The 12762-nt window shown below is 40.8% G+C and overlaps 1 protein-coding gene across 3 annotated transcripts in view; it reads left to right on the forward strand.

The window, feature by feature from the left end:
- The window catches only part of dennd2b (DENN domain containing 2B), a 45065-nt gene that overhangs the window by 12677 nt on the left and 19626 nt on the right, over positions 1–12762 (forward strand). For 2 of the 3 annotated variants that reach the window (XM_079662711.1, XM_079662710.1), the window contains exons 2-5: positions 964–1062; positions 5912–7165; positions 8548–8693; positions 12322–12443. In XM_079662711.1, coding sequence (XP_079518837.1) covers positions 989–1062; positions 5912–7165; positions 8548–8693; positions 12322–12443 — 1596 coding nt within the window. In that variant the 5' untranslated portion in view covers positions 964–988. Of the gene's footprint in view, positions 1–963; positions 1063–1181; positions 1326–5911; positions 7166–8547; positions 8694–12321; positions 12444–12762 lie in introns of those variants that run through there. The other variant, XM_079662712.1, reaches the window with a different exon arrangement.

Raw genomic sequence — 12762 nt, forward strand, 5'->3', positions numbered from 1 at the left:
CTTCACTTATAACGATCCAAACAACAGACAAAAATAGACAACAAGATGAGCGTCACTGTTTTCCCTGTAGGAAATGTGGCACAGCCAGCGCAGAGCGGGTTTACCACTGATCATGTGGAAGGCAGGTTAAGCCCCCCAAAAATATATTTGATCAAGATAGCAGCCACATGAATAAGGTCTCTCTTTTCAAATGTCCTCTCTGGCTATGATCAAATCAAGTTTAAATATTGTCCTTTGAGCTGCTGATGTTTTTCTTTGTTTTTTGATGTGAAAAGAGCCATTTATTAAGTGAAGGAAAAACAGCTTGAAGCACTGGAGCTGCTCTGACAAAAATGTTTTTACATGCTGTTGAAAAGTTTTCAAGGCCAATACTACCTTTTCAACTATTCTCTTCTTTTAATCTCTGATTCAGAAAAGTCAATTTTAGACATGAGAGTGTTAAAAATGTTTTAACGTCAAGCTAATATCAACTAAAGGGCTTATCATGGACCCTTTATTGAGTCCATGATTCCTTAAAAAAACAAAAACGTTTTATTGTTGGAACCCTCGTTCATTCTTTGATGCCAAATTTAAGCAGTGGTAGACCAACATTAATAAGCCCAATTCCATTAAATCTGTATCTCTATTTGTTAAGGTTTAGTTTCTTAGTCAGTTGGATTACGGAAAAAACAACTGTCCCAATTTTACGGGTGTAGCATGGTGAAAGCCTGAAGAAGCTCTACATTTGACTGGATCAGAGTCACAGTGTGGATACATGCATTATTTTTCACATATGGAAATGGCCTTGGTGAGGGTCTGTTCTCTCTGTGTGCCCTTCTAGTTTGGTAAAAGCTGTAGCTAACACTCTAACAATTCCTTAGAGTATTCTTTTTCCCGGTAATATGAATTCATGTTTTTTTGTTAATTAAAATGTCTGGAAGCTTCTTTTTTTTAAAAATTATTCCTCGTCCGTTTGTTCTCCAGGTGAGTGGGACGTTCGAGGACCAACATGACTGCCAACAAGAGTTCGAAGGCTGTGCCTCGTGCCGGAGGGGTTAAAGCTCCCCGGGACATCCCAGACAGGTCAGTGACATCCAGGACATCGGGGTGAGATGATTTGTACACTTTCACTCCTGTCACATGGGTTCAGCGAGTCAATCTGACTGACAGAGAAACAAGTACTTTACTTAGATGATTCATTTTTTTTTTTCATCAATGATTGGTAAAGGCAATTCTTTTTTCTCATGGGAAAAAACTACAGAGGATTGTCTCTCATGATAAGACTTCCAAAGATTTTGCAAGTACGATCCTGTATCCTGGATGAGGGCCCCATCTAAGTCTGAGCTGTGAGTAGAGAGCTGAAGCTTGTGTTAGCATGTTGAGAGCTGACAGTGTCTCACTGAGGGAGAAAACAAACTAGGAAAGATATGTGATATCTTGACTATTCCTTCTTACAATTGATCATGCTGTCCATTTAGTTTAACCAGAGTGTTTAGGTACAGACAGACTGATCCCATCTAACACACAGCAGGTAACATCATCATTGATCTTCAAAACTGTGAAATGTAGTTTGTTTTTACACTGTCACATTATGATTGTTGGCCACGATGCTGTTATTTGTATTACAATATACAGTAATGTTACTTTTTGACAGAGTATTTCTTATTCATTCCTTCTTAATTATCTGTACTAATGAGGCAGTTATGGTACAGTTAACACATATAGGACAATTATTCTTGCACAGCATAACATTAGAGTACTATGTGGCAGCTGGTTTCTGCCATTGCTTGCTGTTTATATTAGTACCACTGGCAAACGGCACTAATGTAAATCATAATATAGATATCATTATTTAAATGAATGACTTTAATTTACTTTTAAATGTGCACATTCGTCATTTTTCCCATTGTACCCTTGAATGTAAATGTGAGGAAAACACTAAATGCAGTAGCTGTAGAAAGCGTTCTACTGTTGTTTGCCTTCCTCTAACACTTCAGCCTCTTTTGATGAATGTAATTGGAAAAGTGTTACACAATGCATTCCCCCAAACTATGACATCAATCAGGGAGCAATTTCTAGGGCAAATTACACCTACACCAAACTGTGAATCCTCAAGTGGCCTTCATGGCAACATGCAATAACATGGTGGAAAATAACAATGCAAGGCAAAACAAAAGAACGTAGGGTGTGCACTATTACCTCCTGCCTTGCCGTGGTGTCCTTGAGCAAGGCAGCGGACCCCCCCCCCCCCCCCCCCATTGCTCCCCGGGCGCTGTACAATAGCTGCGCACTGCTACTAGACTCCTGGTACTAGGATGGGTTAAATGCAGAGAACAAATGTCACTGTGTGTGCTGTGTGCTCTGCATGTGTGACCATTCTATCTCTCTATTCTATTTCTTTGATCTTCTGTGAGGGAATCATTTAAATTAATGTCCTGCACCTCAAATATCAACTACAAAGCAATCCAGTGAGGTGTTTTGGCAACACGAAACATGCTGACAAGGCTTTGACAGAGAGAGAGGAATAAGACTACTTTGCAGAGTGTTTTATTTAGCTAGAAATGCACTGAATGTATATTTACTGATATGAAAGCAAATAAAACTCTTGAATTAAATGTGTGCTGGATTAGAGTTTTATCTATGATCATGCATAAGCAAGTGCTGATGGATGATAACGTTTTTGAACTATTATAGTGTAAGTGCTGTTTGTGTTAGCAGTCTGCTGCCTCCATCCTGGTCAGGAACAGGAAGTGGCCTGTGGTGAGCTGGAGTGAGAGCCAGAGCCAGAGGCCAGGTTGAGACTGGCATGCTGCTCTTTGTACAGTACTGTCTGTGTGGCCCGCCCAGCTGAGGCTCACTGAACCGGACTTATTTTTACAAGCATGATGCAAACCACCAGAACCCCCTTAAAGTCCCCCAGCCCAAAAATAGACAAACATTCTGCACATATTTTTATTTTTGTGTCTAATCGAGAGGTCTTTGTACTGCAGCCTACATATGTATTGACAACAAAAGTGGAACTCATAGCTAATTAGGCCATACAATTGTAATATCTGTATTATTTGATGGATGATTTTGCTTTCGCAGTTGATAAAGTATGCTGTTATGTGAAAGGATAAACAACACATTAATATCCACTAGGGCTGCTCAATTAATCGTATTTAAATCGCGATTACGATTATGGCTTGCAACGATTACGAAAACAACGTAATCGAAATAAAACAATACTTTTTTTATTATTACGTTTTTTTTTTTTTTTTTAACATATATATATATATATTTTTTTCAGCTGAATTATACTTAAAGTTCAGGGTAATCAACTGTTAAAAGCATACTGTTCAAAAATGTTTCTCTCCAATAAATGGATGTTTTCAAAGTCAATGAATAATCGCATTTAATAATCGTAATTACAATTATTGACCCAAATAATCAGGATTATGATTTTTCGCCATAATTGAGCAGCCCTAATATCCACTGATATAGTCTACACAAGAAGGAAATAATATATAGTAATTTTGTATGTTCACACGCCTACATACATAACGTCTAAATAAAGTACATAAAGTCACTTGTATGGAGTGTACTAATTATATAAAATGTAAGATAGGAGTCTCTTTGAGAAATATCGCCACAGAGCACAACATAAGGCCAGTCTGAATCTTTTTAATTTTATTATTTGTTAATTGTCACATACAGTAAGTGAAATCATGTATGAGCCCTGGAGACAGTGGTGAATCCTGTCTACAGGGTTTTCAAGCCCAGCGGCCATCAAACCAAAGAGCCACCATTTAAATTGCTTTGATTAACTCAATAAACTGCAATGTTATTGGCACTAGAGTAGTTATAATGAGTGTTTGGTCCAGTTGCTTCTAAAACACTCCCATTGATACTAAGCTTGAGAGACTCTCTCTGTGGCCTTATCCTTGGCAGGGGTTTATTGGCAACCAGAACTATTTTAAATTGCCAGATAAATTATAATAAGCCTCTGCTGCAGCAGTGCAATATCTCATGTGTTGGACTGCAGGTTAATATCAGATTGTGCTCATAAAATGTTTTCTTCATTAAAACTAAGTTTGACTTGGTGTGGGGTTTTAAATATGAAACTCTGATACCTAATTTCACCTGAGATTTGAGTTTGTTTTGAACTCTATCCAAGCTCAAGTTGGTTTATATTTACAATAATAATCAGAGCTTAATTCATTCAGATAATAAGGAAATCTGTTTATGTTTTTTTTTTACAAATCTACCATTCAATCCAATCCGATCCAACTTCATTTATATAGCATTTTAAAACCTCCAGACCAAAGTGCTGTACAGAGAGATACATACAATATAAAATCACACAGCTAAGCTCACAAAACATAAAAATAAGTATAAAATCACATAAAAGATACGAACACAAAACAAACCAGAATAAATGTAACAATTAAAAAAACCAAAAACATAAAAACAACCATATAGTAAAAACAATAGACCACTGAAAGCAAATAAAAGCAACAATCTACTTGTTTACGAATGCTAAGGAGAGAAGGTGGGTTTTAAGACGGGATTTAAAAACAGACAGTGTGGGAGTCTGTCTGATTAGCAAGGGCAGGTCGTTCAACAGTTTAGGGGCGGCAGCAGAGAAAGCAGGGTCCCCTCTGCGCATTCAATATCATTTTATAAAAAACAGCTCATGAGGGTTTAATGAAAAGAAAAGGCTTTGGTTGTTGTTGATTGAGGACAAATTAAAGTTCAGGTCCATTTATTTTGTATTTGTTTGTGTCTTTTAGTCATTGCCTGAAAAATGTTTCACCACTGCTACAGTATTTTGCAGTAACGTAACAAATAATGAAACGCCTCATAGCTACAGTATCACATTGATTTATTCCTTTTTAACCAAGCTGGAAGAAAGTCCTGGTCAGTTATATATCCGTTCAGTTTCCAAAGTAATGTGGGCTTTTAAATCTGTTCCTTTGACTTCATAGTATTACCCTCCTGCAGTAAAAACTTCCAGACATGAGTCGTCGTCTCAGAAACTCATATTTCTTCAGGGAGAGTAAGATAAGATGACTCCATAATTCTTGCAGCTTACAGGTTCCTAGCTGTTGTAAAAAAAAAGTCTCTCACCCTGGAGCAGGAGGCTAAAACCAGGGAAGGGCAGGTAGGTGTGAAGCCAGATCTGTCCCAACCTGCATTGTTGGATCACAGTCCGCAGCCCTCAGCTTCCTCCTCCCATAGCGCTTGTTATTCTAGCCATGGCTGTGACATCAGATCTCCTCACGCTTCACTTTCGCAAGACTTAGCAAGCTTCCAAGTTATGACAAGGCTCCTGAAACACCATGAGTAGTAATGTGTCTGGAATCTACAGGGAAAGTTAGTCTTTCTCTTGAAATCCTAAAGGAGCTGAGCACCGTGAGAAAGTGTGTGTGTGTGGTATAGTCAGCAGTGAACATACAGCAACTGTAGCACCTAGTACCAAGGACCAGAGTGGAGCAGTGAGAATTTTACAGGTGAGACCGCTGTAATAAATCTTTCTCGGCACACTGCTTTCTGTGGGAGGTCCGCAGTGACTCTCTTTTAAGATTCTTTGGATTATGTGGAAAAATCCACAGTGGCATTTTAATGTTTGCTTTATTTCCTTTGGCTTTTATTTTATTTTCACTCAGGCAAAGACTGAAAACTTTCCTGTGGTTATATTTAATAAGTGGCTCAAGTTTTCATTCTTTCTTTGATCTGGGAAATGAATTCAGAGTTTTCAGCTGATTCAGCTCATCAGTTTTCTCCCATCTGTTCACCATCAACTCTCTGGTGCTTTTTAAAGCTGCAGAGTTGAGTGGATTTATTGGCTGCTCCCTTTTCTTAATTTTTTATTGAAATGCTTTTTTTAAATCCCAGAGACACACTTTAATGTTTACATTGTTTATTCACACCTTCCTTCGTCTGCTTTCAGGTGCCAGTCTACGTCACCGTGTCCTGTTCTCGCTGCCAGTCAGGGGCTGGGCCAGCAGCCTCTCCTGGGCGACGGGGAAAAGCAGAGTAGGTACGTCCGGACTGACGGCAGGTTCCTGGTACGTACTGGCTGGAAGACCGCTACCTTGGGCAGCGCTGCCTTTCTCAAAGGTGACGCTGAGTTCCAAGGGCGTCTCATCAAGTCAAAGAGCATCAGCTGCCTGGACAACAGGCTCTCTATTTATAAACCTTCAGGCCCAACCAAGTCCTGCCAGGAAAGTCAGGAGCAGAAGGAGCAAAAAGGGGAACTCTCTCCGGAAGATGGATATAATGGTCGGCCCCTGAGTTGTAGCACGCTGTCACTGGGACCTTCCACCAACCAAAGCCACAAGCGCACCCTCTCTCTCACCCGCACAGTAGCAGGTGTCCCCCCCGACACAATACGGAAAAAGATCTCAGCATGGGAGTACAGGAGGGTGAGTCTGCCTAGGATGAGCTTGTGTTTAGATAAAAGAGGAGGGGAGCGTGTAGGGGGCAGTGAGGGCTGCCCCAGCCTGCTCGCTTCTCCCTGCAGCGAGAAAACTTTTGACTTTAAGGGGGTCCGCAGGATGAGCTCAGCTTACTCTGAATGCTCCTACACGGAGGAAGAGGAAGGAGTTTCAGACAAAGACTGCCTAGGACGATTCCAGAAAAGGATAAGCAAGACAGAGTCCTCAGGAACATTTATACGCTCGCTGTCTGCTCGGAAGGAGACATCAGCGGTCCTCAACAGGATACAAAAGATAGAGCAAGCCATGAAGGAGAACCCCAGCCCATCCCCTCCACGCTATCTGAGTAATTGCTATGCTCCAGACAAGACGAGACAGAAGTCTTTTGTGATAGGTGACGACTTGGACAGTACATGCACCAGTAAGCGCAGCAGCATATGCTCAGTGGCCACTGAACCAGATGCTGTTTTGGTGTCTGATAAGCTCTCAAAACTCAGACAAAGGTTTAGTGTGTGCTCCACCAGGTCTGAGAGCCCAGAACCCCCGAGCCAGCAGACCTCTGTGGGCACACCGGTCAACCCCTTACCTAAACCCAAACGCACTTTTGAGTATGACGCCAAACGGGACCAGAAGAATGTGTCGCCCGCCAATGGACTACCTCCAAACGGAGCCTCTGAGCCTCCCCCGCCTCTGCCCTCGACTCCAGCACCCGGTGTAACAAGACCAGTAAAGATTGAGGGCAGCACCCCAGGGAGAACACAGGACAGGTGAGAACTTCTGTGTGCTTCTGTCTGTAGCCTATTAAATGCAGTTTTCTTGTGAATGTCATTGTGAAATGTAGTGTACGAATACCAACTCAGTATTTCTTCCTTATGTTAATTAACATGAAACAATTTCCAAACAGTGAGTCAAACAAACTTTGAATTGGGGGGAAAAGGAGCTCTATTGATGGATTGGAACGTTCTACATGCAGCTACGGAGAGAAAAAGATTGATCATCTCTATTGGGTGCTCTGACTAGTTTCTAACATATCTGGTGGAGGAATATGGATCTCACGCTAAGTGTTAGCTTTGCTGCTCTTGTAAGAAACACATCAGTGTGTCTGGTTGTGGTGGTTTGTTTTTAGTAAGGACATGAAATATAGATCATTGTTGAATAAGTTTTGTTTCACAACAGACCATTGAAGAAAACAAGAGTTTTGTTTTGTTAGAGCATTGAGTTTTTGTCACCCTAGCTTTTCTAATGTTATCAAACCGACGATCACATTTTTATCATAAAGTATATTTTACTAGACGCAGCTCAAATAACGGATTTATTTTAAATACCATCAAAACTTTTAGATTCTTCCTGGATCAATAAAACATATTTGCTCATTTCCACTCCTATCTGATCCACAGTATATATTCAAACAGAAGCTAACGGAAAAATTACTCAACCACAAAATTCATCATTGGATTATTGATTATTATGCCGCTTTGTTGTTTAAATATTAGCTGAATCTTGGGTCCTGTAGCCTGGTCTTGTTTTCTTCTGAACATATGGCTCTCAGAATCAGAGATACTCAGTTTGAGGGTGGGGCCTCCCCAGATTGCCCCTCTGTAAAATAGGGTTGAATCCATAAATGTTCATCCCTTGGACTCTGTGTTTAACATTCCTGTGGCTCCAGCAATTTCAAACCAAGTTTAAAAGCCACAAGCTGTTGATGGCGCGACATGACCATACTGTAGATCCCTGCACTAATGTAGCACAGTTCCTGTTTAGTGCCTTGTGACATGTGATGGGAACCTTAAACTGTGCAGACAGACGGCAGAAAGTGTAAAATATCTGCATGTTTCTCTCTAATTTATCAGGAAGTTCCTTGTGATTAGAGCACATGTAGATCATGTTATTTCAGTTTTTTTTATGGTATATTATAAGTTTCTCTTCATTTCAGTTTATGAGGGATAAGTCAAAGGGTTTGACTTTCTCTGTTCCTGGTTGGCAAGAGGAGGAGAAGTTAAACCGTCCTTCTGGACTATTTTTAACATCGTCTGGACTGTTTCAGTTTACACTTATCTGTCTCCACCTTCCTCCTAGTCATTTTGTGTGTGCAAATATATAACAGCTATCCCTGGTCTGGTCTGTTCTGACATTCTTCATTTCTTCCCAGAGAGTCGTGTGAGTCAGAGGATGCTACGAGTTTGCCATCTTCATATCCATCCTCACCGACAGAGAACGGCACAGCAACCACAGGCACGCGGACTCGACCCACTGCTAAAAGCACTTTAGAGGAGAATACTTATGAGGACATAGTAGGTAAGCACGCTGGTTCACTTGCTTTAAAAAACAGGAGAGAGGAATTTCAGGTCCCCTGACCGCTCACTGGCTTCTGTCTTACCCCGGTCACTCTTTGGTTCAGTTTAAAGCTGATATGATGAATCCATTAATCGATTAGTTGATCAACAGATCATTTGATAGGAAATGAGATTAATCAAGTCACTTTTTTGGATTGTTTTCAGCTTCTTGAATGTGAATATTTGCTGGTTTTCGTAACGCTATATGATGCAACTCATGTTTAGGAATTCATGGGATTTTGGCCTTAAAAGACAGTAGTCAGATGTTTTAGTAAAAGTGATGTGCCCATGCAGCTTTGCACATTGTAATAAGATAGTTAGGATAGCTCCTCTTCCTGCATCTGCCCCATGTAGATACTCAGCATGGGCCTTGGGAGATTAAAACGCAACATTTGGTTTTATAGGTTGTATTTTACTATAAAGGTTGTCTGTTTGTGCCTCATCCTCTGACAAAGCAACATTGCAAGCGAGTGTATCTCACTGTACAGAGGATCGACTGAAATGTTTTCTGAGACAATGTGTGTGAAACGCTAGACTTGTTGAAGAGCCAAATTCCTTTCCACTAACAAATGACCCCAGGCCTTCTGCCCAGTCCAATTGCCAGTTCCCCCAGTGCATACTTAATGTGGTGGAAATGTGTGTCAGTGTGAGTAAAGTCTCATGCCGAAGCTTGGATTTCAGATGCAGTAAAAAGTTTTCACACTCAATATTTTCATGATAAATGCTCAGCGACCAAATAAAGGGTTTAACATGCAGGTAGTACATTACTTTATGTTATTTCTACAATTAGCTGCTTTGTTCTCAAATCAGTGATCAGTCTTGTCAGCTTTTTTTTCTAAAAGCTGAGGATGTGCAGCAGTGTCAGAGAGAGCGTGAGTGCATGACTGGTTTTCACGTGAATCCCAACAAAGCCCCCATTGTTCCCTCAGCGCTGTGAGTGTGGAGTTTGGAGATGCAACTTCTCTGTTTGTTCCTGACAAAGACATTGCCCCTGAAGAAGTTTGAAATTGCTCCAGCTATTTCAAACAAAGCTTTTAAATTGGACTCGAATGCGGGACGGCAGTAGTTTCCACTGGCACTACGCTGTGTTTTACAGGTCAGATGATCCATGAGAGAAGCAGCCGCAGCAGTAAATGAGCCATGTTTTGGTCCCTCTGTACCCATATTTAAAACACACATTTTGCCAGAGACATCTTGGCTTTCTCATCTGCCTCGGTAGGACATACACTCAGACCATTTTGGTTTCTGGCACCTGTACTTGAGGCAAATTTTTTTACCTTTTTAAGAGTGCAATTCATTTGTAACCCATGCTACATTGTTGCTACAATTGAATGATGGATTGTGATATAAGGTGACTCTTTTAAGTGCTTTTCACTAGTGAAGTTGACTCATGGAGTGCCAATGAGTGATTTGTTTACAGTCTGATGCCCTGTGCTATGATTCAGCTGTCTGTATCAGAGTCGTGGTCTTGTTCAAAAATCCTTTACTGACGTAATTTTCTCACTGACTTACTCTTGTGAATAAATGAGGGAGTGTCCGGTACATGTATTGAGTGATTCAGGTAACAGTTCCACTTAGACAATTACATACACACTTAGACCTATTCAGTGATTTTGTTATTCTTTGGTAAGAAAAGGAATTGATGTCATTTATAAAGCGTGTTTCATACACATAGATTCAAGTTGCTGTACAGAAAAGTTAGAACACTAAAATACAAAACTAGAATAAAACAATTACCATTTATTAGTTAAAAAAGCTTGAGAACAACAAGGTTTCCAGTCTGCAATGGTTGGGGCATTCCTCAGACTTTTGGTGTAAAATGTGCCATGTGCATTATCCTACTTTCTCAGTGTGGTCACAATCAGACTCTCCTAAAGAAAGCCACACTCTATGATTTGTGGTGCCGCCGAATGTTTTTACAAAACTATAACCTATTTTCTCTTCACATGCACATTTCTGTTTACCACTGAATGGGCGAGTGGTTTCACTATACTGTAGCGTGTCCACTTTATGGGGTAAACTGACACTGACGTTGTTGGTGTAGTTTGTTCTGTGCCTCGCCCTGCCCAGAGAGCCCTTTGTGTACACAGAAATGTACAATCACAGTGTGCAGCCGAGGTGTGTCCACTCCCCGCGTAATACTGTGTGTCTGCGGGGTGTTTCACAGAGATCTGGATGTTTGTAATCAGAGGAGTAGATTAGTACCCTCCAGTACATAAGCAGCTCTGCAGACATATCATTTTCTCAGCAGGCTCTCATTACAGCATTGCTTCAGTTTAATGGAGTTCCAGCACAACGTGGGGTCACACTAAGCCGTCTTTTTCTGCTCCTCAGCTTTAATGATGCACAGAAAATAACTCCAGTACGCTAATTCACTCTGGGACTCAACGTAACGCTCTGAAAATCCCTGGCAGTGTACACTGTTTGCCTGTGTGCAGGGGTGTGTGTATTTACCTGAGACAGGCTCAATAATTAACCCAAAAATAGATAACTGAACAAAGCTCTGTCTGTATGTTAAGCTTTTTAAAACACACACTCGCTGTTTGAGACGCTGAGTTCACCGGGTTTTCCCTTTTATATACTCAGGAAGAAGGAACGCAGCTACCAAATAGATTTTTTTTGTTCTTTTTCTCTTTTCTGCTGACAGATAACACTGCTGTTCTTTCTTTCATAAGTTCCCCTCATGCATTTCGACGCCATCTGGCTCTGTTTTTATTCTTCACTGTGGTTTTCTTCACTTTCTCACAACCTTTTTCAGACCCTGCCAAAGAGCTATTCTCAGAGCACATGTCTGAATAGACATGGACTGTGGTGTTTTCTCTTTATTGAAGTTGGCCCTCTGCCAGGTGACATCAGTGAGAGCCGTGCAGCGCTCTGTAATGCTCCTTTCCTTTTTCTTTCCTTTATTCACTGAAGTACATCTAAAGTCCATTGGCAATTTCTGGACTCATTTCTTGAGGTACAGTCAGTGATTAGTTTTAAAAAAAGTCCTTAATATGAATTAATAATTGAGGCCTCAGTCAAAGTAAAAGCTGTGTTTTTTTATCTGCATTATTCTGCATATTTCTATTGTTTACTTTATGTTTTGAATCACATGGCATGTGAAAAAAATTTCCTTTTCCATTTTTAGGATAGTTTATAATGATATACTTTCGCAATTCACAAGAAAGAAACAATATGTATTTCAATTGAGGTTAATGTAATCATTTGAACATTAAAGTTAAGAGCCTAAGAGGCAGATCCTCCTCTCAGCAGACAGTGGACTCTACATGCCTGCAGAGTGACTCACTCAGTGTTGTGTCCAGGAGTTTCAGCTGGGCCCGCTGGGGCCTGTGGGGCCCAGAGCCAACAGTAACTGTTTGGAAATGGGAGTTCACTAGGGCCGGCTGACCCTTGACTTACCTTTCATGACTCATCTCTTCTCAGACTAGACATGGGGAGGCTCTTTCGTGCCCCTGGCACCTTTTACTCCTCTCTGTTTACCCTCTTTGACCCTGTAGCCTCATCTGTCTTCTGTTGAAAATACTGTCTATGAGCTAGCTTCACTGTTGATATTTGAGCTACACTGAATACTTGCTTCATGCCCACAGAGAAGGAAAACCCATATGAGGATGTCGACCTGAAACGGAAGAGTTTGGGTCGGAAGTCTTGTCTTCTGGAGAGCAACAGATCGTGGACCACCATGGACAGGAAGCTGAACTCTCCACCTCAGGTAAGCCTGTGGGAATCAACAGCACTAATGTGTTTTCCTGTAGTAAACATAACACACATGTTTTTTGACTGTGCTAACACGAACCCCCTCAGGTGATCCTTTAAAGAATCTCACAACTAATTTGTAGCACTACAGGCAACAGTTTAGTGTGTTTAGACCTGTTGATTCTCCATATAAATTCACATTTGGCTACCTCACGTAAACACAGAAGCATTTGTCTCACTATATAAAGTGGAGATCCCCATTGTTACTGGTGGTAGCAACAAGGTCACTTTAATACTGCAGCGAATACTTCTTGAGCAGCTACTGTCTCAGGAAT

Source organism: Notothenia rossii (genome assembly GCF_949606895.1).
Source record: "Notothenia rossii genome assembly, chromosome: 2".
In the NCBI taxonomy this organism is placed as follows: domain Eukaryota; kingdom Metazoa; phylum Chordata; class Actinopteri; order Perciformes; family Nototheniidae; genus Notothenia; species Notothenia rossii.